Genomic DNA, 27,798 nt, shown 5'->3' on the forward strand with positions numbered 1-27,798 from the left:
CCCAGCTGGTACTCGCAGGGTACCCAACAGCCTGCCCAGCACGCCATACACCACCAAGTATCTGACAGGTCACTCTGTTGTCTCTCGATTCTACAACTCCCGCTTTCCCTCCCAATGGTAGAAGCAGACTATAGTACAGTGATAATTCTCAGCAACAGTAACTGTTGTTCGTCTACTCTCACACGCAGCCTAACATCCCAGGCAGTCCAGATCAGTGGCAAATGGTCCCATTTACCTCTCTCTCCACTTGTCGCATCACGGGCCATCTGCCCCTCCCTCACAGACCACCGCGTCACAGCGTGCCAGTCACATGAGTGCCCTCTTTGCTAACTAAGCGGAAGTCCTGAAGAGATCACAACATTCAACCCAAGCATCTGAACTGAAAGAGTCTCTAAGACTAAGTAGACAAACAACCAAACCACTGTAGAAAAAGAACATTGCTATTGTCCATCCAGTCTATATACAAGACCAATCCCCTGTCTACCAAGTCCTATCTATGTATCAATAATAATATGGGCTGTGGAACGCGAAAATAAACAATATGATGATGCTGATCCAGATCCATCATCATCTGTGAAGTTTGAACACACTCTATACTCGACCAACAAAGCCCTTCAAGATGTCAAACCTCCCCACCAGAAACCACGTGTTGGACCCCATTAACGCCGCTGTACAGACAAGACGCCCTTGCAGACCAACTGTCGATAGTTCGTGGTCATCTCCACACTCCACACTCCCTTCGACCAAAGGCTCTGGAACTCAATCATCATCTTCTAGGGGCTCCAAGAAAACCCCCCTTCCCATTCCTTGCCATCTCCTCACGTCCTAGACCTTGAGAATGTCCGCTGACCTTTGCTTAAGACGAAACCGTGTTATCTGTTCCGACAAGAGACAGATCCAAAGCGTTCCCGCTGGCCACAACGGATCAGTAACCATTCGTATCCTGGGTAATAACAGAAAGGATCTCCCGTCGTAAATCGGTGAGTATGGTTTCCGCTGTCGCTTCGTTGACAAGATTCTTCGGCCCGAAGACGCCCACGTCCAGTGCGTCCCCCCGGACGGCAGCTTCGATATCAATCGTCGGCTATGCAAGACAGACTCGGTTAGTTCTTGATGCCACATGGAACCATATGCGATGTCACATACCAGGAAAATGTCTTCTAAAAATCCAGAGCGCTCGGGGTCAAAGCTGCTTTGGCTGTCTTGGCCATGATTAACGGTCAAACAGTGATCCTCTTTCGCCTCGGCGTTGCCATTGTCCTCTGCCAGAAGGGCCTTGATTTCCTGGGGATCTGCTGGCTCCACTCCCACATGTCGTTTATCGCCGTGATCCTGATCCTGCGCTGGTCTAGACTCAGGAAGTCTGAGGAAGTTGACGCATGTGTCTACTCGCACGCCGGTCCAGTCTGCGATCTCCACAAGCGACACGCCTGAATACTCAATTCGCCCGATTTCCTGTATATCCTTCTGTATCCTTTGCGCCACACTGAAAATGGACTCCCCGCTAGCTGCTGCATTTTCGATCTTCAGAGGGACAATGTTCACCGTGGGCGCTGTGAGCTCTTCTAATCCTTCCAGATCGTGGCCGCGGTTTGCTAGATACAATCCGACGATGACATGACCCGTTTCTGATCCATCATTGGTCTTTGTCAACCGCGATTGTACGCGCGCGTAGGCCGCTAGGAACAGAGCTTGAATACTTATCGCGTGCTGTCGTGCCGCCATTTCGACCCGCGAGATATCCGAGAGCAGTCCCGGTCGATAGAAGCTCTTGATCTCAGTGTATGATGATGCCAGTGTCTCTGATTTCTTGTACGTTCTCTGCCCAAGATAGCCTTCCCAGAACTCCCGTCGCTTCTCCACAGGCGATCTAGTACTTTGAAACGCCACGAGTGTCGCCAGATCAAGGCTCGACTCACTCTTGGAAACCTCACCATTGCAGAAACTGCCAAGAGCATCGATAAGCATTGGAAGACTCACGGCATCGTAAAGTGCATGGTGAATCTCAAGCGCTATGTAGATAGCATCGGTTCTCGCGTAGGCGTGGAGTGTCACTGGCACTGAATGGATGTTTCTCTTCTTCGATTCCCCAGCAGCATTGGATGCGTGCCAAACGATAGGGTTCCGGATATCATTCAGCACCACTGCGATATAAGGCATGTCTCTCTCAGCCGTCGGAATGAAGGCGGTGCGTAACATGGCTTCACGTTGTATCAAAAGCCTCCATGCATCATCTAACCGGCTGTGATCATTGAGGTCATGGATTTTGTACCAGAATTTCGGGTAGAACACGGATGGATTCAGCTCATTCATCGCCAGGAGGTATGTTTGGCCAGCAGTCGTAGGGGAGATCCGGTCGACATGCTGCCGCTGGATATCATAGGATTGTAGCAAGCTAGGAACATCGATCCTTGCCAGCAGGGTATCCAGCACCGGTGTCACATCTCCAGACTTGAATCCCATACCCTCAACCTTCACGGTCCTAGCCATCGCCCTGATGGTACCAGCCTTGAGCATGTCACTCACTGGAAGCGTGATAGACTGTTTCTTCAACAAGGACGACACTTTTATGGCACTGATGCTATCCAGACCGAGATGGAACAGGGTCGCATCCTTACCAATCTCTTGCTCGGGAATTCCAGACACGGACGCAAGAACCTGACGAATATTCGTCTCAAGTGTAGACCATTCTTCATGAGACTGAGAGATTGTATTGTCTTTCGATGTCGCCTGCGCTGTCGCAGCCTGCTCCTGGAACGCTCGGCCCTCACAGATTGAGACTCCACTGTCAACAAAGTCTAGAACCGGTCGATCTGGCTGTTGGAGAATCAGAGCGAACATATCACAAACACGCTCCAAGAGCACTGCAGTCTCTGATGCTCCCAAAGTAGTATCATGGCATGCCACTCTCCATATGAGCGATCCACTCGTATTCTCCAGTTCAACGCATACAGGATACTCTAGATTGGATGACGCATCAACAGATTTGTATAAAGCCTTCTGTGGATGGACGGCTTCTTCTGGCCTTTTCTGGTAGATGAACAGAGAATCGAAGAGTGCTCGAGAACTCATGTCGGGCTTTGCCTTTCTCAGAGGGAAATGTTGATAAGAGGCCATATCAGCCAGAACCCCTTGGGTGTATTTTAGCATTTCTGACCGCGTACCATGGATAATAGAACGCATGGCAACTGTGTTCATAGTAGGGAACATCACTTGCTCTGCATTGGCAATGTCGCGACCTGAAAGTACCAGTCCGAAGACGACATCTAGCCTCTTGACGTACTCCGCGAGTACAAGGGCCCAGCACGTAGACGCGAGAGCTTGCAGAGTAATCCCGACTTTCTTGCAGAAGCTATTAACTTCTTCGACCGCCACCAAAAGGGTCTTCTCCTGGCGATGCACAACCTGTTGCCGCCCGCCAGCGTCTGCTCCTGCGGGGAATTTAGTAGGAGTGCAATTGGAAAGAGCAGTTTTCCAATACTCAGAAGCTTGCTGTCCAGAAGACTCAATCAAGTGCTCCAGAACACCATCATACGGAGGCCGCTCGCAAGATCCACCGGCATAACATTTTGCGACGTCGGCATGGAGCAAACCGAGTGACCATCCGTCATAGAGAGCATGAGCGACTGAGAAAATCAGATAGCGCTTGTTGTTTTCGGTCAATATAACACGCAGCGCCATAAGAGGCTCGGTGTTGTTGGCGTTTCTGTCTCGGACTGGTATCTGGCCCTCGAGCACCTTGTTCACTGGTTGGTCCTTCCACTCAACAACAGGAATATCTAAAGCCACATCATGCACGAGTTGGGCATACGAAAATGGCACACGCGGGTCTGAGATCTCCGCAAAGGTCGTCCGCAAGATTGGATGAGTCTTGAAGACTTGGTCCCAAGCGCTTTTCAGTCTTTCTAGGTCCACGTCTGGTTCGATCTCCAGGATATCATGGTTGTAATAATGTGTGTAGTCCGATGCCACCATTTCCGCCACCATGGCCTCTTGAATTGCGGTTGCGGGCAACACTCGAATGGTATCTTTGGAGATCTCTCCATCCCGGGTCAGGCATTCGGTTATATCCTTTTCGTATCGGGAAAGGGATGTCCTCGAGATAGATGAGCTGCCATTAACCGGTTGCACTAGCTGCGCGGCCATTTTTTCGATAGTGCGCTGGCGCATGATAGTGCTGACAGGCAGACTTATGTCGAGGATCTTCAGTCTGGAAGAGACCTTTATTGCATCTATGCTGTCCAAACCGAGTTCGAAAATCGATGTGGTTTCTTTTATGTCATTTGGATCAATTCCAGCCAGCTCAGCAATGACATTTCGAATCATCTGGGACTCGGCATTCCATTCAAATTGGGTGGCTTTTCCTTGTCCTCGGTCGGACTCTCCTGTTCCCTGAGTCGTCGCGGTGGCGTGGCCGTTCAGAGATGTCGCGACACCATTGCTGTAAGATAGCTCTCTTGAAGGGTCCTCTATGAGTTGCAAGAGAGTGTCCCGGAAGAGGCGAAGCAAATCCTGGGCGTCTTCGGAGGAGATAGATTGTGTATTTGCAACGACTGTCGCAGTCAACGACTGGTCGTCCTTGTGTTGTACTTCGAAAGCCAAAGGATATCCCATCTCTGCTTCACTGTCCAGTGGGAACCATAGGTTTTTCTCTGAGGAAGTGTGCATACTGCTGCTTTTCTGGAATACGAACAGCGACTCAAAGAGCGGCTGGTCTGGAGACCTGCGTGTCCACTTCATTATATCTCGCAGAGGAGTATGTTGGAAAGGAATGGTGGAAGTATAGTAATCGTGACAGCGCCGCACTAGGTCAGACCAAGTACTGAGATGGCTGAACCGCACATTGCTTGGAAGTGTGTTGAACAATGGACCTATCAATTCTTCTATTCCAGGGACGTCGAGCGCCCTCCCTGAAACCACCATACCAAGTGTTGGGACCCTTCCAAATTGACGATATAGGACGAGAAGCCAACAGGCATGAAGTATAGATTGCTCGGTGACACTGAGCAATCGTCTGAGGACCTCCAAGCCACCCACGTCGTCGATATCGAGTTTGGCACTGGCTGTGCTATACTGGTCATCATCTTGCCGTGCACTGGAGAAAAGTGTCCCCACCGGAGCGTCGGCCAGATGCTCAGTCCAAAACTTTTCTGCGCCAGGAATCTTGCACAAGGGGCCCAGAGGCAAGACATCCAAAAATGAAAGTCCACTGGAGGAAGAGTCATTTTGAAGATATATGTGAGCAATCTTCTCTAACAGCAGCGGTAAACTGTTGCCGTCATATAGGGCATGGAAGATGTCCAGACACATCAATGATCTCGTTGGGGATGTGATCAAACCGACCTGCCAGGGCGAAGCACAGAAGTCACCCATTCTTTTGCACCATTTCATGAAATTATGGCGTCTCAAGTTATCCACATCCTCGCTATTTGCAGTAGTCATCTCGAACCACGGAAGCTCACTCTCTTTGAGGACGACTTGAGCGTAACCGTCTGGCGTTGGCGCGAACCTCGTACGAAGTAGCTGCTCCGCCTTTTGCGAGTGCTCCCATGAGCCTTTCAGTCGTTCGGAGTCAATCGGAAGTACCAACTCGAAAGCGAAAGAGGAGCAATATAGCGGCTTGTCACTTTCTAGGAAGTGATAAATCATTCCTTCCTGTAGTGGAGTGCAAGGAGCAACAGCGTCGATAGTCGAAGAAGCGATTTGAAGGTAACCTGCAGCAAGATGGAGATATTTGTGAGAAAAGGCCATGATGTTTTGTCGTGCCTCTCTGTAAATGTTCTCCATCGAAGCGGAATTGATGCTTGAGCTTTGAAGCTCCTTCGTTATTCCAGAAATAGTGGGGTCTTAAAAAGGGTCAGCTCTGTCTCGAAATCACACATTAGATAGATACTCACTCTTCATTATGACTGACGGCTGTGCCTGCGAAAATCCGGCTTCCCTGAGAGCCCTGCCAAATGATATCACTGAAATCGAGTCCAAACCCAGTTCGTAAATACTGGACTCAGGGGATATTTCTTTATCTGCACTACCAAGATATCCCGAAAGCACAGAAATAACTTTCTTCAATGTCTCATCGTCCACATCCACCGCGTCTCTGCTCAGCGAGTTCAATGACTGCAATTCTTCGATCGACATAGCCTGGTACAATGCCTTTAGAGTCTTCGCGTCCGCCTTGTTATTAGCAGACAGAGGGAAAGATGTGATGGGAATGATATGCGTTGGGACCATGTAGCCAGGAAGATGAGACCGGCAGGCATTCTTAACAGCTGATAACAAGCTGCCATCATCCTCATTGATACAGATCTCCACGGAATTTCGTTTCTGCTTCTGGCTGCCCTTAGTGACGAAGGAAATCAGTTGTTCCTTTGACTGCTTTGGATGCTTGACTACTAACGTAGCAACTTCTCCCACATCTGGCGCTGCGCCTTTGATTACCTCGTTGATTTCCCCAATCTCAAGACGCTGTCCACGCAGTTTCACCTGGTCATCTATGCGGCCCAGGAACTGGAAAGTACCGTCCCATAAGAGCCGCACGAGATCACCTGTTCGATAAGCGCGTTCGTTGAACTCCTCCAAGAACTGGAACTTCTCCGTTGTCAAATCCGGACGATTAAGGTAGCCACGTCCGACAAGAGGACCCGAGACACAAAGCTCACCCACACTGCCGCGCAAGACGGGGGTTTTCGTCCCAGGCTGGAAGACATATGATCCGACATTATCAAATTGAGGCCCAATATTTGACGGTTTTCCGTTAGCGGGGACTCTGGGGAACATGGTGCAACCTATTGTGACCTCTGTTGGACCATATCCATTGTAGATGACTCCCTGCTCTCCCCATGCATCAAGGATCTCTTGTTTCAGTTGTTCTCCTCCCGTGATAAATACACCGCGACACAGAGAAGGAACCTCGTCCGGACTGAGCAGCCTCGCGAGACTAGGAGTAAGATCAATGTGCGTGATCTGCAGTGCGCGAATCGTACCGGCGAGGTCTTCAAATAGCAAATCGCGAGGGCACGAAGTGACGCAAATGCCAACACTCCAACTCCAGTATTGCTCAAGGACACTAACGTCAAAATGGAAAGAAGCGAATTGGAGCCATCGAGACTCGTCGTCCCAATGGCCATCAAAAAGCCTGCTGAAAGCTAGCATAGCCTGAACAGCATTGTCGTGGGTTATTTCGCATCCCTTTGGTGTCCCAGTAGTTCCAGACGTATACAAGCAGTAACATACGTCCTGTGGCGTTACCGGTCGATCAAGGACCACTGCACCTGACGGTACATCGTCCAAAATACCCGGTTCATCTAGCGCAAGTACTTTGATGTCAGGAATGGTCTCCAACTCTGCCTTCTTGTCGAGGGTACATAGCAGCAACTTGGAACCTGCATCGCCCATAATAAATTGTTTTCTGGCGATCGGTGCATTGGGGTCCAGAGCCACGTATGCGCAGCCTGCTTTTAAGACAGCAAGGATTCCCAACGATGCTTCAGGACATTTATCGAAACATATACCGATTAACTGCCCTGGTTGAGCTCCGAATCTTTGTAAGAGATGGGCAAACTTATTTCCATCAGAATCGAATTCCTCGTAAGTCCAGACTCTCTTTTCGACCCCGTTTCTTTCGATGCTGGTTGCGAACTCAAATGCTATCTTCTGAGGTACTTTGCGCGCACTTTCTTCGACGAATTCGTGCAGCAGCTGCACTGGGGAAGGTATTCTCTGTTCTTTGGCAGGTGTAATAGATAGAAAGTCGCGGCCGACGCCGGAACAGTCATCAGAGCTTGAATCCGGCGAAAAGATGGAGTCTATGATGAACTTGTCGAACTGCTCTAGAATGAGGGATGCTTGTTCTTGGGGGACAACATCGCTTTTGCAGGTCAGCCGCAACTCCAGCTCTCCAGAGCGGGGAATCATTTCAATCGACACAGGATACTGTAAATGGTAAGCTTTCACACCGGTATTTAGTGAAGAAGGGGTACACACGTCGATCTTAGCGTCATCTTCCACGACCTCCCAAGGACGAGAGTCCTCTGTCCCAGATGACATTTTCTGGTACACAAACAGCGTGTCAAATAATCCCTGTTCAGACTTCAGCCATCGCTGGATTTTTGACAATGGCGTACGGCCATTTTTCATGAGCCCAGCGTTTAGTTTCATGATGCGGCTGGTGAGATCACGATTAGTATTCTGCACGCGGCATGGGCAAGGCACTGTCATCAGACACGGCATCACTGCCTCTTTCGCCATCTCAGATAGGTCACGACCAGATAGCACAAGCCCGAAGACTATGTTTGTTTCACCGGTATATGCAGACAGCAGTCTGGCCCATGCAGCTTGTCCAGCAGCTTGGAGCGTAATGCCTAGGTCTCGACATCCAGTGTCCAACAAAGTCAATGACCGAGAACTTTTCTTTGAGACCACGGACAACTTTCCCTTTTCTGCATGCAATGGGTTTAGGTCAGGGAATCTAACCACTTGTGATTCTTTGAGAACGTCTTTCCAGAAGTTCTCCGTAGCGTCGCTCTCGAGCACACTGGATGTGAGAATATGACTCAACACAGGACCAATTGGGATAACATCAGCCAAGCTTTGGCCAGTATAGGCTGCTGCAACATCCCTAAAGACCAACTCTAAGGACTGGGCATCATAAATCGCATGAAGAGCTGAGAACTCGAGAAATGTACTGGACGCTGTGGTCTTTACTGCGAGGTACCAGGGAGGCCGGTGGAGATTGGCGTGAATATTCTTTCTTCTCGAAAGCGCCTCGTTGCTAGTCCCCGACTCTAGAGGCTCTCCATACCAAAGTAGTGGCATGGCATCCTTGTGGTATGTAATCATGGCAAAGGGGTATTGCTGATCTTGCAGCTGGACAAACCCTGTGCGCAGCATCTCGTGTCTTGCAACAGTCCTCGTCCAAGCTTCGTTGAGAAGCTTTTCGTCAAGAGGAGCATATGATCTCAGGACCACGCGGGTGAAATACAACTCGCCCCCTGAGCTATAAAATAGAGAGAGCATTCCTGATTGTACAGGAGTACAGGGGCGTACTGACTGTACAAGGGTACTGTCGATGCCCAACTGCTCACACACGCGAGGACGATATTTGGTCTCGAAGGATGCGAAATCAAATTCTTGCTCGTGAGACGCATCCTCTTGCTGGCGAGTAAGAAGCGATGCTATCTCACTCACGGCTGGGGTCTGTGTCATAGTCAGTCAGTAAAACAGAATCTTATGAGAAAGATGTCTACATATGGTCACATATAGGGGTATTTACTTCAAGAATGTCAATCACAGACACTTCATAGCCACGTTTCCTCAGGGCGCCAGCGATCTGCACAGCGTTGATACTATCGAGTCCCAGTTGGAATATTGTTGTCTCCAGCTTAATCAGCTCGCTCTGGACCCCGGAAAGATTGGACAACAAGTCCCGAATCTCTGTCTCTTCTGCCGTCCAGGAATACGATGTCGATTTGGAATTAGGAAGCTCTGAATGAGAATTGCTTGCAACGAGGAGACCGTTCTGACCAGTCGTTGGCAAAGGCAAATTTGCCCTAGTATCCAGAATACTTTGATCAGCAGCCCGAGCAGAAGGATATCTGACAGTGTGTTGGACTAATGTGACAAAGTTCTGGAGGAGGATCTCTGCATCAGATTGAGAGAGCCGCGACGTTTCTCTGTGCAGGCATATATGGACTTTATTCTCGTCTAGGTGTGGCGTAACTTCGCATATAATCGGGAAGTCCATATCTCCTTGTTCTTCGAGCAGTTGCCACAAGTCGCGACTCAACCCTCGAGCATTGTTCTGTAAAATAAGGAGAGTATCAAAAAATCTCACTCCGTTACGCAGGACATTCTTCTGAATATTTCGCAGAGAGCTTAGCTGGTGTTCCAGGATCTCGACGTTGCTCTCTTGGACGGTCTTCAAGATGTCAGTATTTGTCGCCGTCGAGGGTATTCTGACGCGGAAAGGGAGTGTATTGAAACATGGCCCGACTATCCTCTCGACACCTTCTAGTGGGATTGTCCGACAACTAAAGACATTACCGAAACAAACATCTGTAGAGCCAGTGTAGAAGGCGAGCAATCTAGCCCAGGCTGTGTGAAAAACGTTCAAGGGTGTCGCCAAGACCTGTTTGCACTGCTTTTCGAATGCATCGAAGGGGATATCCAATGACAATCGGGTTTGCAGATAGCCAGGATCACCTTGCTGGGGCCCATTGTTTGAGGGTGAACACAGCAGCCTTGGAGATAAGTCAGACAGATAGCGGCTCCAGAACTCGTTGGATGCATCGAGCGGTGCATTGACGGTATACTCGATGAATTTGCGAAATGGTACTGCATCAGGTAGTGATTCTCCATGATACGTTGTCTCCACTTCCTGCAAAAGGACTGCCATAGCCTCACCGTCATGAAGTGCATGGTGAAGAGAGAATAACAGGACCTTTTCGCCAGTTTCCTGGACATTGAAGAGCGTCAGAGAATAGGGTAATTTCAAGGGGTCCTGATATGTGTCCGCAGACTTGATCTTCCGCTCTTCGATTGCGGATGTCAGGAGATTAGCCGTCGTCACTAGAGATGACCATGGTAGATCAGCATTTTTTAAGACCACCTGAGCGTAAGTGAACCGCGCATCATCGGTGGAAACGAAGCATGTTCGTAAAATATCATGTCTTAATACCATGTTCCACCAAGCCTCTCTGAATTTGTCAGAATCCCCATTCACTCTGAACAGAAGGTGATTAAAGTAGGTCCGAGCATCCTTGCTCTCTGTCTGGGAGAGCATTGCTTCCTGAAGCGGAGTGCACGGGAGAATTTCTGCGATTTCTTTTCCAGCTCTTTCAAATTCGGACGTCACCTGGGTTATGAAGTCTTCTTTGAAGGCTTTATCCAACGTTGTGTGTTTATGTATTCCATTGACTTCCAAAATTCTCTCTGATAATGTCTTGGCTAGTCTCGCCACCGAGTTTTGGCGGAGTATAACGGAGACATCGAGTTTCCCAATACCGGCATCTCTCAGTCCCCTCGAAAAAGATATAGCGGACACCGAATCTAAGCCGAGGCTGTAGAATGACGTGTTTCTATGGATGCTGTGTAGTGGGACGAGAGTAACCTCAGAAAGAACGGCCGCAACTCGCTGTTCCAAATCAGAGAAATTGTCATCAACCCCGGCAGGCTCAACTTCTGCAGAAAAGCTCTCCAGCTGCTCTGGTTCCATTGCCCAGAAGATCTCCTGTAGTCTTCTATGATCAGTCTTTTTCTGAGACGTCATAGGAATGCAGTCAATTGGTATGAGTGACGACGGCACCATGTAACCAGGCAAGGCCGAACGGAGATCCTCAAAGAGATAGTTGATTATCTTCTTGTAGCCTTCATTATCCGTCTCGATCACTGGGGTGGCTGGTGTCCAGAATGAGATCAGTTGCTGCTGGGTTTGGTTCTTATTGCTAACAATCATGGTGGCACAGTCTTTGACAGATCCATCCCGCAGAAGAATACTGTTGATCTCCCCGAGTTCAATTCGAAGACCACGGAGCTTCACCTGGTCATCTCTGCGACCCGTGAAGAGTAGAGCGCCACTTGCGAGTAAACGCCCAAAGTCTCCAGATCTGTAGAGTCTACCATAGCGAGGATGTTCGATAAACTTCTCATTTGTCAAGTCTGGCATGTTCAGATAACCTCTACCCTGTCTGGGGGTCAGTATGGTTAAACGATGAATTGATCGTCAACTTACCACTTGGTCACCTCCAAAAACAAACTCGCCAACTGCGCCCCGAGGAACCAACGAGAAAGTCTTATCACCAGAGACAACAAACGCAGAAGTGTTCTTGAATGGTCTACCAATATTCCTAATCGGATCGGATGGTCCAACATTAGGCCGAACTGTACAGATGTTTGTTGTCTCGCTTGGGCCATAACCTAGTGGATTTAGTCAACGATTGCATCGTGGGCTACGGACTCTGGATGGAAAATACCCTGGTACAGCCCCTTTCCCCCCCAGTCTCTGTGAACCTTTGTCGTCATGCCTTCACCAGCTGTAACGAGAAATCGGACTTTTGGCACATTACTTGGGTGAATGAGTGCAGCCACTGTAGGTGTAAGACTGAGATGGGTAACATTCATGACCCGGATGACATGTTCAATGTCCCCGAACATTATGTCGTTAGTGGCTGAACAAAGGGTCATGCCTCTGTGCCATGAGAAAAATATTTCGAATACCGAAACTACCATCTATCATCAGCCTTTTTATCTCATGTTAGAAGCAAAAAAGGAAGCACCAACCGTCAAAAGCCTGAGAGCACGCCTGGAGCAGTTTTGATCCCTCTTCCACTGGATACAATTCCGTAAGAGTTGCCAGATTACTCTGTAGATTATGATGGGTGATAAGAACGCCCTTTGGCTTTCCTGTACTTCCAGAAGTGAAAACAACGTATGCAAGATTGTCCGCTCCATTGCGAGACGGGGTATTAGTAGTAGGATAACTGTCGAAATTCTCCCTGTCGAGTGTAATCAATTTCAAAGAACCTGCAATATGCAATTTCTGCGCTATAAAAGAGTCAGTAATGCAAAACCGTGCCCTAGACTCGGCCAGAATAAACGTTGCTCTATCAGGAGGTGTATTTGGTGTAATTGGGACGTATCCAGCCCCAATCTTGGCAACTGCGAGGATGGAAATATAGAGGTCGGCGGACTTTTCTAGGATAACGCCAACAAGGTCGTTGTCGGTCGCTCCAAGCTCGATAAGATGATGGGCAAAGCGATTTGCCCTGGCATTCAATTGACAGTAGGTGACTTCTTCTTTCGTCCCAGCACCGCTCTCCAGATCTAAAGAATGTAGGAACTCAATTGCAATCCTATCCGGGTCCTCAGAAGCCAGCTTTTCAACAGAATACGCCAGTCGCGGGAGATCAAGCTGGGGCTCGAAGTTCTCATTCTCTATTGAAAGAACTGATGGGGGAAGGAAGTCACTGATTTTGTCGACTGGAAGGTCGGTAGAGTGTATAAACAAGGATACCACGGCCTCTAACTGCTCCAAGAATATTTCGACCTGAGCAGCTGGTAGGACTGACGTCTGAAAATTGACCCTGGCCTGGATTTCATTACCTCGAGGTTGCAGCTCCAGAGTCATTGTAAACTCGAGGAAGTCAGTAGCTGCGACTTCCTTGAAGAGATCAGTCGATTGCTGTTCTCTGCTCAGCGTCTCTTGCCATATGATCAGACTGTCGAACAAGCTGACTCCTGGATCAATTCCAGAAGCCCTTTTGATGTCCTGAAGAGAGAGGTGCCCATATCGGAGAGCTTTTCGATTTGAACTATTGATCGCCGCTAGCAGATCTGCTATATTTCGTGTGCTGTCGATGTTTATCCGCGTCGGAAGGACTCTGATGCATGGTCCTATGATGGACTCAATCTCCTCAATAGGTAATGTGCGACCAGAGAATACGGTTCCAAAAACAATATCTGATGTTTCCAAATATGAGGAAAGCAAATAGCCGTAGGCGGCTTGGAATATGGCTTGCCGGCTGACTCCGAACCCCCTTGATGCCTTTTCTATTTCTGAAGCGGGAATTGACAATATTCGTTGGGCTACTCCTGTTCCTCTAGGAATATCATTCTTGTCATTCAGGTTTGGCCATGTTGTAGGAGTCACGTCGTGTAAATTGTCTTGCCAATAGACTGATGAATCGCCTGCAGATGGAAGACCATTGAATTCCAGGTAGAAATCAGTAACACGCTTGTAAGGCGGTCTCCGTGTCGGAGTCGTTCCTCTGAGAGCCACACGGAGATCTTCTAGGATCAGCTCCCACGACCATCCATCATAAAGGGCATGGTGCAAATGGATTAGAGCATGAACGTGTTGTCTCTCTTGCTTGAGCTGCACTCTAAGCGGATACAGAATGCCATTCGCATCGTCCAAGCGAATGTCGTATCTGAAGGACGGGACTTCTTCGAAAATATCAGCGTCTAATTCCTTCCAACTGAACATGCTGTAGGAGCTGTCTCCCAGTCCAGTCTCAATGAATCCAGATCGCAATATATCATTTTCTTGCGCGATACTTTGAAAGGCCCGTTTGATTAGAGAAGTCTCAATACCCTCGGAAAATTCGAGCTCGATCCAATTACAGTATGCTTGGTGATTGCGACCAGTTTCAGCAAGCATAGCCAGCTGGATATGACTGCAAGGCTCGACATTCTGGATCTTTGAGAGAACGTCAATGGAACGCAACCTTTCGATGGTAGCATTGACAATGTTCTGCTTTACACTCAGAATATGGCCTTTCTCGCCTTCTTCTGACGTTCTATCATGTAGGTCACCCGCAAGACGCCAGATTCCGGTGATGGAGTTAGCCTCGAGGAGCTTCCCGACGTCCAGATTTACTCCCTCCGTACGAAGTCGGGATGCCAACCGAATTGCTGTCAAAGAATCTAGACCAGCTGCTGTGAGTTCCTGTCGATCATAATGCACGGTTCCGAGAGTCTCAGAGACACATCTGACGATCTTTTCTTCAAGAGCGTCCCGGAATCTCTGCTCGCCGGACGACACCATGGCCTCCCGTCGTTGGACGAACTCCCTTTCGAGGGCTTTTCTATCAACCTTTCCAGATGGGAGTTGAGGGAAACTGTTCATGAGAATATATTCGCCGGGAACCATGAATCTCGGCAACCACCGCTTGCATGTCTCGCGGATAATATTTGCGGTAACTTTGTCATCGTTGACAAGTGCGAAAATAACAAGCGTTCCGTCCACAATAACTGCCACCGTGCTCCGCACACCATCTGTCTTGGAGGCAACTTGTTCAATTTCACCCAGTTCTATCCTTTGGCCTCTGAGCTTCACTTGACCACTGGATATTCGCCCAAAACATTCGATTTCACCATTGGGAAGAAGCCGAGCTTTGTCGCCGGTTCGATATAACCGACCGTGTAGCTTGCTAATTAGGAAAGCCGTTGAGTTCTCCTCTGGTCGATTGATATAGCCTTCCGCAAGTTGCAGACCACCTACAACCAATTCACCAATCTGGCCGATAGGGAGAATTTCTGGTTCCCCGTTCTGCATATCTCCTTTTTGCTCGGTGGAGACAACATATGCAGAAACGGTCTTGAAGGGCTTCCCAATAAGGTTGACCCGCGCGCTTGTCTGGAAATCAGAGGCGATCGTACAGTGTATTGCTGCTTCCGTCGGTCCATACATTCCGTGGAGAATGCCTTTTCGATTTTCCGATCCTCCAAACTCGTCCACAACATGCCGTGTAAGCATCTCGCCGATTGTGAGGAGTATCTTCAGGGACGGGGCATTATCTCGTCTCTGAAGCAACTCTCCGGCAACTGTTGGAGTGAGCTCTGCAGCGTCAACGTCCAACTTCCTCATCACCGACGAGATATCCCGTAGCATGGTTTCCCGGTCTGCGGCAGCGAGAATTGCACCTCTGTATAGAGGGAAGAACATTTCGAAGACTGAAACGTCAAAAGTCGGTGATGCAAATTGTAGGAACCTCTTGAACGTTGGAATCAATTCGTCGTGTGCGAGTAGTGACTGCGTCACCGCACGATGTGAAATGCCAACCCCCTTTGGACGTCCAGTCGAACCGGACGTGTACATCACGTAGGCTAATCTCTCTGGGCTGATAGTCCTCTCGGGTAAACTAGAAGGTGTCTCAATTGACTGCAGGTCATCTGTAAAAACCACTCGTACTGAATCGAGAGAGGATAGTTTCGTTGCAAGGTGGCTTTGCGTAACAACCACCTCAGCAGCCACATCATTTACGATGAAGTCGATCCGTTCAGGGGGATAGTCTAGGCTAAGAGGGCAAAAAGCAGCACCTGCCTTGAGGATGGCGATAACTGAGATGTATAGATCCACGGACTGTGGTAATAGCACCGGGATTACCACGTCGTGAGCCTCACCTTGCTTGACAGGACCCAATGTCTCTGCCAAGCGGGCAGCCAGTCTCGTAGAAAGTCGGTCCAGGAGGTCATAGGATAAGCTTTGCACTGTCCCGTCTGCATGGAGGAAATCAATGGCGCCATTTGAACCGCATTTGCCAGTTAATGCAAGTTGATGGAGGAGCTGGGGTCCAGGGAGAATATGCGGTTGCGGGTTCGCGATGGACAGCTCCGGATGTTCAGCTGCAGGTACAACCACCTGCAGCCCACTAGTTCGAGCCTGGTTCTGGATCACTTGCTTCAGCTGCCGGCCGATCTGATCGAGGAACGACGGCGTGATGCTAACGCCGTCCGCAGAGAGATATCCCGCACCGGTCTCCAAGTCTACCGCAATCAGCAGAGCACCCGCCAGCGATGTAGCTCTCTGTTCCTGCGCTTGGAGAGAGATGTTCTCAACTCCTTCAGTGAGAATGGCTGAATAAGTGCTGTCTGGCTGAGGAAGCAGGTCGGACGCAATCTCATGGATGGTCCTGGCAGACAAATCTGCTCTGATCGGTCTGCCGTCCAAGTTGAATACCGGAGATTCTACACCAGTGAAGGAGCGCAGCAGGGTTGCCCAAGACAAGGCGAGGACTTCTTTGGAGATGCTCTTCCCGGGGATTTTCCACTCCACCACCGACCCTGAAGAGATGAGGTCATCATCGCGGGGATAAAACTGCGGGAAAGAAGTGTATCGATCCATCGTGTTGAAGATTTATGTTTCTTTGTGTTCTTTGAAGTAGTCTCTTCTGGTCAGGATTGGATGAATGGCAGTTCCCAGGCAAGGGGGGCCTTGTTAACTATAAGTGTGTAAAGGCACTGTGCGTAAAGCCGACATATCAATCGGTCAAGAGGGAAATTGAAGAAAAACAGAAGTTTGCTTTTTCAATCGTGAGTGGGCATCTCGGTGTACATGGAGGAGAGATGGAAGTCAAGCAGAGGCAAGCAATGCCAATCAGGGCAATCCAAAAAGAAAACAAGATCCGTGCGAGGCAATCGCATTTGTCCGGGCATCACGAACAGTCCCCAGCGAGTTTGGCCACCTGAAGCGCGCTATGCGGCCAGCTCTCACAGCCCCTCCTGGAGTGTGAGATCGATGCAGCTTGACGGCGGGGTCGGATACTTGCTGGGTGGAGCCTCGAAAGCCCGACTGAGTTATCCCCGAGACTTCAACTTAGCGGCGCTTTACTCGTAGATGGGAGCCTAGGTTGCTGGCTAATTAATTAATTATTATTATTGTTATTATTACTTGGTGCTAAGTTAGTCGAGTCCTCTAGGTAAAGGTCAGTGGGTAATAATATGTAGTACTGTACTTAGACGCTCGTTGAGCCTCGTACTGGCTTCAACTTCCGCTGCGATGGTTCTGGTTGTTCATCCTTTGCTCCGGGCGATGTGCCTAGAGTATGAACGGGAAACAATGACGAGACCCGCGAATAAGCAACTACTGAATAAGAGCCATCTGATTAGTATCAGTCAGGGTCAGTTGGTTCTTCTGTTAGCTCCGAGAAAAAGAAAATAGTTGGAAGAAGAAGAAGAAAAAAAAAGCACAAGGGAGAGGACTAGGCTACGATCAATAGAAGCAGAAAAGGCAAGTCAGCAGGCGGGCAGATGAGCCACTACGGCAGAGTAACTGGTTAACTACAGCCAGGAAAAAGATGCAGACAAGGGTCTTGGAGGGAGGGACGGGACGGGACAATGGTGAGTGAGATCATGAGATGGATGAGCAAGTGATCCGAAAAAAGAAATAACAAGAGAGATGGTAGTTTGTGTATGGTAGATGTCCTCAGATGACCTGTGATCGCATTTAGAATCATAAATAATAAAGCCATTCTGTTTCCAATTATATCAAACAACAATTATTTACGACCAAATGTAACAGATGTAACTAACTAACATACAATGATGGAAATGATGATGGATGGACATAGCCCGGGTCTTCCCCTATGATAATTATTGCTTGAATCCGTCCGCGTATGCCAAGTCCCAATGTAATTTTCTTTTTCCTTTTTTCCTTTTTTTTTTTTCTCTTCTCTTCTCCGTCCTGAATAGGAATATTAAATTACTGTAACTATTATTACCCTTACCAGAAGAAACAAAAAATGCTAGTGAACAACGCCAACGCGCGGAAATCCGACATCGGGCCAGCGCGGATCTAATCTGATCTTTTCTTCGGCCCACCCGAGCCCTTGTTAGTTAATTACGTAGACTCTAAGACCTCGCCGTGACATTATTATTGACGCCAAGCGCCTGCGGGGCTTTCTCTCTCTCTCTCTCTCTCGTTTCTTCTTCGAGTCTTGATCAGTGGATCTGGCCCATTCACGCTACTCGTGGCTCTCTCCATCATTACTGGGTTATTGGGCGGTTGATGCGATGGTCATGGCGATGCCCTGCAGGAGTGGGAAAAGGTTCTGGTTTACTTTCTGCGTTTTTCGTCCCGCACAAGGTAGAGTGGAAACTAGACAGTCGTTTCGACCCTGTCAGTACCAGACTACTACCAGGCTACCAGCGCTGCTTTTCTCCGGAAACGCTGTAAACGGCATAAATTAAATTCCACCGGACACAACTTGGCAGAAACTGGTGTGCTTTGGTCAGTTGCTTCTGATGTTATAAAAAGGGCCGCTGTTCCTCCGCGGTTCATTGTCCGATTGATCATCCGCGTCCGATCCCCCGTAACATAGTAGATAGCGGGGAGGCAGCGTGGTACTTTTTTTTTTCCCGTACCCTTTCTTCCAAGATCGCAATACTGATTCATATCCTTCCTGTCAGTAGTCCAGGCTCTGATTGCTTCTTTTAGTCCATGTGTGCCATTGCTGACCGATGTCTCCTGGTTTAGGTGTGCTCGTTTGCGCTGTAGCAGTCAGATGGACCCGTTAGCCCCCCAGCCATTCTCTGTTCCGAATAACAGCTCTGCGGCAGCTGCGCAGATGCCAACAATGGCGCCCCAAGTCCCGAAGCTGAATTCTGCAGCGGATGGTGAGCTGTACGATCTCCTCTGCGTGGGATTTGGCCCCGCGTCACTCTCGATAGCCATCGCTCTACACGATGCCCTCGATCCCAAAGCAGCCCAATCGGCTTCCGGATGGCAGCCCAAGGTGTGCTTCCTGGAGAAGCAGAGACAATTCGCATGGCATCCGGGCATGCTACTCCCCGGGTCGAGGATGCAGATTTCCTTCCTGAAAGACCTGGCGACTTTCCGCAACCCGCGAAGTCACTTTACCTTCCTGAATTATCTCCACCAAAAAGGACGCCTCGTCAGCTTTGCCAACCTGGGTACATTCCTCCCTGCTAGACTGGAGTTTGAGGACTACATGAAGTGGTGCGCAAGCCACTTCTCCGACCTGGTGGCATACGGAGAGGAGGTCATCGGCGTCGTTCCAGAGAAAGCTGATCCCAGGAGCCCGGTCATTGACAGCTTCGCGGTCTTTTCCAAGAACACGGCAACCGGGGTTGTGTCCGCACGGAGAGCGCGCAACGTTGTCATTGCTGCTGGAGGGCGGCCAAAGATCCCGGCGCCTTTCCCGCAAGACTACCGGGTGCTGCATTCCTCTGCCTACTGCACAACGATACCAAAGCTTTTGACGGATCCCAGGGCGGCTTACAACGTTGCCGTGGTCGGAAGTGGTCAGAGTGCTGCTGAGATATTCCATGATCTGCAGGTTCGATATCCGAACTGCAGAACTACCTTGATCATGAGGGACACGGCTCTTCGGCCCAGTGACGACTCTCCATTGTAGGCACCCCATCCCAATTGTCTTTTGTATCGACGGCCGCTTACCAGTGATAGTGTCAACGAGATCTTTGATCCGGAGCGGGTCGATACGTTCTACAGCCAGCCAGCCGATGAGCGCAAGCGGGCGCTCGCGACCGACAAAGCAACCAACTACAGTGTGGTGCGGCTCGAGCTGATTGAGCAAATCTACCATGACATGTATACGCAGAAAGTGCAAAATCCGAACGAAAAGGAGTGGCAGCACCGCATCCTGCCTTCGCGCCAGATCACCAAGGTTGACAACGCCAACCCTCAGGGTCGAATCCGAATCCACGTCGAGTCTGCCAAGAAAAACGCTTCCCCCGAGGACACGGAGATTCTCGAGGTCGATGCGCTCATGGTCGCCACGGGATACTTGAGGAACGCCCATGAAGGCCTCCTGGAGAAGGTCCAGCAGCTGAGACCGGCCGGACAAAACGAGTGGAAGGTCGGACGAAATTACGGTGTGGAGCTGGATCGAAGCAAAGTCAGCCGGCAGGCAGGCATTTGGCTGCAGGGCTGCAACGAGAATACCCACGGCCTGAGTGACAGCTTACTCTCGGTGCTAGCAAGCCGAGGTGGGGAGATGGTCAGTTCCATCTTCGGGGATAAGCTTAGCTCGCGGTCGGTGTCGTCCACGGCGTACCGTGCCATGCTGTAGATGCCGTGGATTAAGTTATGATTATTATTGTTGCTGCTGACCCCCGGCTCTAATTCCTTATTCTGGTGTTCTCCGGTCTTGGCTGATCCGAGCGAGCTGTGTCCGACGACTGCTCCTAGGTTGATGGCATTTTCCTTTCTTTTTCTCTTCTGTTTGGTCTTCCAGCATTTTTGGATTCACTACTAGTTGGCAGCTTTCCTCTCAAAAGGGTAGACGGACCATGTAATTTAGAAATACTCTCCGCAACACAACGATAGGTCACCATGTGCTTGTCTCTTATTATTATTAAAAAGTTTGACCGTTCTTTTTTTTTGAAGTATCGAGCAAGGGCGTCTGCCGGGTTGTCTTGCTTTGTGGAAAAAGCACGCAGCTCCGGCTCGACTCATTCGATACCGTCTACTCCGTGTATTAGCTTCTTCAACTGACGGCTGCAGGCACCTCTCCAATCCGACCGCTCGTGGGCTCCCACAGCTCTGGAACGCACGTAGCGGAACTATCCGCCCTTGGGAAACCCTTGTTCGGGCTCGTGGGGCAAGATCAGACGACGTATGGACGAGCTGTATTGACCAGTACGCGAGTGAAATCCTGACTCCTCTAGGCACGTATGGTATTATCATGGTATTATCGTGGTAGTATTCGGACCGTCATTGCCAAGCAGGCGTTTTACTCCATAATAGTCTGGTACGATGAAGCGGGTCGGGAAAAGCGGGTCGATGAGACACTTGGAGAATGGTGCCATCAGATAAAAGGAAAAAATTTTTATCTGATCAAAAACTGCCTTCAGGCTCGGTTCGGATCTGGACATGGCTGGCTGGTTGGCTTCCAGGAGGCGCAAAGACCCATGGACTGGACTTCAACGGCTTATAGGCGATGGAACCGTCCGCATGTTTCGCCATGATTCTTGTGTCTCAAGTTATTTAACTAGTTACTGATCGAACTGATGATCAAATCAGATAATGATACATCGCCGCGTAGCGTTGCCACTAGTTTGTCCGACAGAGTGTCTGCTAACTCAACAGGTATTAGTTAGTTGGTCATAACTAGTTAATTCACTCTTTCTTACACACTCGACCATACTGCCCACACTCGAGGAATTATTATTGCTAACCGTTCGAGCAACTTCCCAATAATCTCACACATTGAGTTTCTAGCCCGTCTGCCAGGTCATTGCCAACCGCCAAGCTGAGTGATGGCGGTGCTCGCATTCCGGTTCGATGGAAACTTCTGCAACGTCTCGGGGTCCCGCTGAAGATGTGATGAATTTTCAGCAAATGATAATACCATACGGACCCTGAACTACTTAATTGCTTACTTAGCATTCCGACATCACACTGCTAGCTTAAGTTAAGAGTCTACCAGTTAAATTCCAACTGTGAGGTCCATGATTCCGTTGAACTTGGTTCCTGTCATCGGTCATTAGAGCACTCGTTCCAGCTGAACCAGCGTCATCTAGATATCTCAACACTGTCTTCTGGGGGAGTTGTGCTCATAATCAATGCCATAGTAACCCTCATGTCCCAAGTGGTGGTGGGTATTACGAATAAATGCTTACGGAAATCTCCAACCCGAAAGTCATGAAAACAAAACTTGCCGTTTCTATCCTCTAAGATCAGATCGGATCAGACACGATCGATCGTCCTGTTCCTTTTTACTTTTGTCTTCGCCCCCTGCAGCCATACTAGACTATACCAGCGCTTCTTATCTTTCCTCTCTCCCTGTCCCTACTTGATCTTCATCTAAGATAATTTCACTACTTCCTTTTTCCTTGGCAGAAATCATCCATCGTGATCATGACGCCCACCTTGATTCCCTCTTGCTATCACGTCTCTATCAGCCGTACGAATCGCCAAAGTTTCCCTAAAGCAGCTGTTGAGGTGCAGGTGGGGTGTTGGAGTCCATCAGCAATAGCCCTCATGGCCGCCTGAAGCTCTACTCTACAGTACGGGCCATTGCAATGCCTAAGTACTTTTAGTGTGCATCCAACTGGAATCTTCCGCGTTTCTTCTCGTGCATCTGCAACCCGCGCTGATCACACAGTCCATACCACTCTAGAGTACCTGGTGCTATGGTCATCATCCTGCACGAAGAACAACAGAGGGGAAATTCCAATCATTGCGGGCGTCTTTCTAACTCTCCTCTTATCATTCGTTGAACTTCTCGCGCCCTAACGAAGCTCCCCTCACTAGACAAGTTACTCTTCCCGCGCGTTCTATCTCTCCCCCCACTCTCTCTCTCTCTGAAGCAATAATCTCTCCTAGCACGAGATGAAGCCTGCATTAACAGATCAGAAAAAAAAGAAAAAGAGCTGCCCAACGAAGATACGACGCAGTTTCAACCCCCGCGTTCGTTCGCGTCCACACCAGGGATAAAAGTCCGCGCCATGTGCGCGCGCGCTCGGGGCTCCTGATGATACATCACACAGCCTGATCTACGACGATATACAGTTGGAACTGCGAGATTAGCGTCTTCCCCTTGACTGCATGAGATGGTTCCACCAGTTATTATTCACTGGTTTCAAATCCAGGACCTTTTTTTCTTTTTTTCTTCTCCCTTCTGCGCGTCAGCGATCTTGCATGAGATTGGCAAGGAACAGAATGTCTACCTAGTTATCTAAGTTAACTACTACTAACTCTAGTCCCGCATCACATTCGGAACTACGTAGAAAGTATGATATGCATGGTCCCCTCGTAGGCCCTCTTTTCTTTTTTCGTTTTTGTCTTTCTTTCTTTTGTCTTTGAAATCGGAGTGCTCTCATTGCTCAGAATGCTGTTTCTCCCCCCTCCCCTCCCCTCCTAATCCTCATCTCCTGTGGGGAGGAGGGGGGAATTAGACCATCATCACCATATTCACGCAAGATAACTAACTAGCTAGATATCACCTCCTTCGGGCACTAATTTCCGCAAGGAGAGCCGGTGGAGAAAAAATAATAAGCAGGCATGACTCGAAAATCAGAATAATGTCCGGTGATCAAGTATCGCCGTCTATTATTGATAACATACTGTTGGATCTAGCGCTAGTGTTGCGGATAGGGAGGATGATGATGATGATGATAATGCAGCTAGCTGTGACACGGGAGTAATGGTCGGCATGTCATGTTGAGCAATCAGAGATGGGGTATTTGCAAGGAACGAAAAAGAAAGCAAAGCTGGTTCGAACAGTGGTGACTGTGTGCTCCCCTTCTTGTGGGTGGTGAGAGGGTAAAGTTTTCGAATTGTTGCGGCCTGGAAGGTAAGGTTGGAGCTTGGATCTGGGGTGTTGCTTATGTGTAGATGTGGTTGTGGCTTGCTATTTTGTATATGAACATTAGTGTTAGGAAAAGGATGGATAGTGAGCAGAGGATGTAATATATCATTATTGAGTCAAAGAATACTATCGTATAGACTCTACATAGATATAATCCTATGATAGTCTACTCCCAAAACTATTAGATCGGCTGAGGATATATATTAATATGGTATACGATAAACAAAAAAGTCCCAAGATACTAAATAATAGAACAACGAACACATTCTCTTTTTCTCTTATATCAACGATAGATAGATATAAATGTAAATACTAACTACTACCTCCACGTAACTAACATCAACACCTGAAATCAGTAATATAGATAGATAGAATCCACCTGTAAAGATCTAGGATCACGGAAGCAAAGACTCTGAAGAGGCAATATTATGAAACGAGAATGATTTCTTGATTGCTTAGAGAACTAGAGGATACCGGAATCTATCAGCTATTTATGCCCATGGGGGACTTCATCTCTTGATTACCTGCTGGCTGGAGCACTGCACTGCCTCCCACCACTGATTTCAAGCAATTACTTATCTGATTCTGGCGTGTCTCCTTCGATCCTTATATTGCGGGTGCAAATGGATAGCACGACGGATTACATGCACGCGGCTTTGTGCGCCGGGATATAAGTATATTGAATACTCGTATGCTTATAGACGTATAGAAAAGAGATAGCAGGAGTGGTTATTTTCGTGCAACTGCTTTAGCCTATCGAGCTGCTAAGAGATTATGTTTTAAGGTAAAGGTATAAATCAAGCTGTCTACAGGGAGGTCGAAGACTACGCGAGAAGTAGTGTCTTTTTCGTTGATCTTGTAGTTTACAATCCATTATTATATATAAGAAGTGCTGCTATATGTTTTTGAAGATAACCAGCAAAAAATCGCAAAGAAGCCCGTACATCGAGGGAGATATACTGTACATAACACAAAAAGAAGTGAAGAGAAGAATCACATTTAAAAAGAAGTAAAAATGAAATGCACCTCCTTTCGTGCTCGGGAATCAACGGAGCGTCCATTCAACTGTAGTAATCATGCAGTGTCTATTCCATCTATACCCACCTTGGTGATCATCATATGAACGTACACGAAACTATCAGCTGTCCGGCTGTCCGCCAGGGATAGCAAATAAATGACTTGAAATGGCCATGACCCCCAGGCCAACAGAGTGGTATAATGCTGAGTCGATGCCAACTCCCCTAGAGAGCATCCGCCAAAAGGAAAGGGGATGCGTTAGTCATGAGAAGGAACGTATATATACTGTTAGACCGCGTTTTCTGGGTCTTCGGCTGCAAGGCTCGCATAGGCGCCCTGCGATCTATCGCCTCCACCTCCTCTGCGCATCCGTAGTGGTACCTCGTACATCTGGTTATAGTTGACCTTCTCGCCGCCCAGCATTGCGGCTCCGGATTCTCTTTTCCCAAAGTAGGGCTCAGAATCACACCAGAAGTCTCGGCAATTGCTGACGATTCCTCGAGAGAAAGGGTTTCTGGGAGCAGTATTACCGCGGCGCTCTCTGAGACCGCCTCGGGCCGTTGCCAGAAAGCTGTCAAGACCAAGGAGCATCTTCCACTGCTTGAAGCATCCTTGCCGGTGACGATGAGGAGCCCCAGCGGAAAGTGAGGGGTTAGGACCATGACCAGAAGCTGATAGTCCAGCAGCGTCGAGTGAGGTTGTCCCTGCGGCAATGGCGGACGTAATAGCTTGTGAGCTTGGGCGAGCATGGTCGATAGAATGACCTCGCATATTCTCATACGTCGTCTGGTTTCGAGAAATCTGGACCAGCTGAACAGCACAAAGCATTGTCACCCAAACCAATTGAAGCGCAATCCAAAAGTTGAGAACTAGAGTGTATGTATCCCGCAGGGCGATATTACAGAGGCTATCCTTGATGACGTTGCACTCGACAACCTCAGGGTTAGGTAACAGTCCGATATCTACAGGCATGATCAGTATCGTCTTGAGCATAATACCACGTATCGGAAAGCACATACAGGCAATAGTCAACTGTATGAACAGGATGATTCCTACTTCCAAAGTGATAATGTATAGAACGAAATGGCGTAGGTTGTTCGCTCCCACGCAATTATCGATCCAGGGGCAATGGCTGTCTTGCGTTAGCATTTCGCAAAAGGAACGAGATAGTAACGTAGAACTCACTGATCATGCTTCGAGACACAGCGCGCACAACGTCTGCAATGCTTGCTTCGTAGGGGCTTCCTGCTCATGCAAAACACACAGAAATTCTCCTCATCGAATTTCCAGATATCGAACAATTCGGTAATGACTGCTCTCTGCTGATTCCTGCTGCTGAGTTTTGGCACGTAACCAGGGTCTGAAGTCATAGAGAAGATGTAGAAATAAGTCGTCAAGCCGTAGAAAACCACGAACAAGATATTGAGAATCGGATGCGATGAATAAGTTGCTACCCATTGTTAGCCTCTGGACTATACGATCAGACGGGGGGCATCTTACTTGGTAGAATATGTGTCACATATCGTACTCCCACCCAAAAAAGAGATCCTGCAAAGATGCCCGCTAGGTAGGGCTGGTATTTGTTCGTGTCAGTAAGGACGGAGATCGAATATTTCTTAATTCGCGACCTGAAGGGGATGACGCTTTACGTACCGTTCTCTGCAGAATCCTGTACTCTGAAGGGGCCTGATTGGCAACCTGCTGTGCTACCCACTGCAACGAGAATACTGCCACTAGCATGATTGGCACGGCCGCATATATTGGCATATGACTGAGGATGTAGACAGCCACGAACACAGTCAAGAACGGCCAAAGGAAGAAGAATTTCGATACAGTGCTTTTGTTCTGTGCCAGTGAGGCCCAACCAGCGGCATTCTTCGTATTTCCGTCAATGTCGTAACCACACTCATCCAGCGCGCGATGCCATGCTCGTGTGGTATTCATCTCTTGCGCCACGACCGAGGGCGACTTCCCGTCCCTCGTCTTCGCGAACCTGTCTGCGCCATACTCGAGGATTTTCTGTATGCAAGGTGCTGATCCTTTGACTAGGGCCCAATGAAGAGGCGTCAATCCACCTTCATCCACAGCGTTCACATTGGCACCCCATCGCAAAAACAGATCAACACAAGCAGGGAACCCCTTGTATGCCGCCCACATAAGACCCGTGTGCCCTTGAACGTCCGTCACATCCACCGGTATCTCCTGATGGAGGAGCAGTATGAGCAAGAAAGCGTTCCCGTCGATTGTAGCGAGGTGGAGAATGTTATATCCTTGCACATCGGTGAGAAGAGGATCGGCTCCGCGCTGAAGCAAGAGATTGACAATATAGTAATGGCACCGCTGAGCAGCCCACATGGCTGGTGTAGCAACAGACTCTCCGCCTTTCGCGTTCACGTCCGCGCCAGAGTCCAGAAGGAACCTACACATGGCATATTGATTGTTAATCGCAGCCCACTGTAGTGGATCACACAATAGTCAGTTATACAGTCCTAACAGCGACTAAAATGAATTGGGAACTGCGTTGGGAACAAGAACGTACATGCAAAGGTGTAATCCCTTCCTCGTCTCGGTATTTGGCATCAAACTGCTTGCTCTCAAATAGCTTCTGTACTGCTGCAATCTCTCCTAGGCGCGCCAGCTGCATAATATCCTGCTCGATCGGTAAAGGAGACTTGACGGCTTCCGGGCCAGATTCCATATTCTTAAGCTCGACGGCATCGTCGTGCTGTGTGAGTCTTGGAGGCGCTGCGGTTGTCTTTCCATTAGGCGCTGACAGGGAGCCCCGACCAGCGGCGCTGTTATTGTGAGATTCCGAAGAGGACATATCGGGAACGATAGAGCGCCAATTCTGCGATAGGAAATAAATCTGTTCTGGGACGAAGACTCTCTATAAGAGCCACGGATGGTGGACGGCGAGAACAACGGCGGTTTGGTTGGCAATTTAGGGGAGCGTAACCGCAGGGAGACTCATATCCGCGTCCGAGGGAGATGATGGGTAGAGGGTTTCGAACGAACAGCACAATAAAGCTGATGCTAAATGAAAGACTGAGAAACAACAAGAGAAATAGTCCACGGACTCTGCGTACACGTTGAGAATTGAACTTAGCCGCAGCTGGGGAGAATCCGCGGCGCGCAGTTGAAGTCGGAGTTAGCTTCGAGACCGCCGATGGATATGCTAACGTGAGTGGTCACCACAGGGCGGCTGAGCAGA

The 27,798-nt window shown here is 49.0% G+C and overlaps 3 protein-coding genes across 3 annotated transcripts; 1 reads left to right on the plus strand and 2 right to left on the minus strand.

Moving 5' to 3' along the window:
* Positions 1–925: 925 nt before the first annotated feature.
* C8Q69DRAFT_509026 (putative nonribosomal siderophore peptide synthase) lies at positions 926–16,621 on the minus strand (the record flags this gene model as incomplete). The annotated part of the gene is made up of 8 exons (XM_028633046.1): positions 926–1,084; positions 1,147–5,846; positions 5,898–8,995; positions 9,050–9,195; positions 9,272–11,680; positions 11,729–11,913; positions 11,970–12,218; positions 12,277–16,621. 8 exons carry the CDS (start codon positions 16,619–16,621, stop codon positions 926–928), a joined length of 15,291 nt encoding a protein of 5,096 aa, XP_028483449.1.
* A 1,965-nt stretch (positions 16,622–18,586) lies between these two features.
* Positions 18,587–20,603, plus strand: C8Q69DRAFT_336123 (L-ornithine N5-oxygenase sida). The gene is made up of 3 exons (XM_028627531.1): positions 18,587–18,679; positions 18,752–19,648; positions 19,703–20,603. Exons 2-3 carry the CDS (start codon positions 18,780–18,782, stop codon positions 20,325–20,327), a joined length of 1,494 nt encoding a protein of 497 aa, XP_028483450.1. The 5' UTR covers positions 18,587–18,679; positions 18,752–18,779; the 3' UTR covers positions 20,328–20,603.
* A 3,815-nt stretch (positions 20,604–24,418) lies between these two features.
* On the minus strand, positions 24,419–27,760 carry C8Q69DRAFT_435868 (Palmitoyltransferase akr1). Its single transcript, XM_028628557.1, has 6 exons — positions 27,127–27,760; positions 26,241–27,041; positions 26,088–26,160; positions 25,773–26,037; positions 25,607–25,719; positions 24,419–25,549 (listed from the first exon to the last, which is right to left on the minus strand). Exons 1-6 carry the CDS (start codon positions 27,409–27,411, stop codon positions 24,876–24,878), a joined length of 2,211 nt encoding a protein of 736 aa, XP_028483451.1. The 5' UTR covers positions 27,412–27,760; the 3' UTR covers positions 24,419–24,875.
* Positions 27,761–27,798: the final 38 nt, after the last annotated feature.

Source organism: Paecilomyces variotii (genome assembly GCF_004022145.1).
Source record: "Paecilomyces variotii strain CBS 101075 chromosome Unknown C8Q69scaffold_9, whole genome shotgun sequence".
In the NCBI taxonomy this organism is placed as follows: domain Eukaryota; kingdom Fungi; phylum Ascomycota; class Eurotiomycetes; order Eurotiales; family Thermoascaceae; genus Paecilomyces; species Paecilomyces variotii.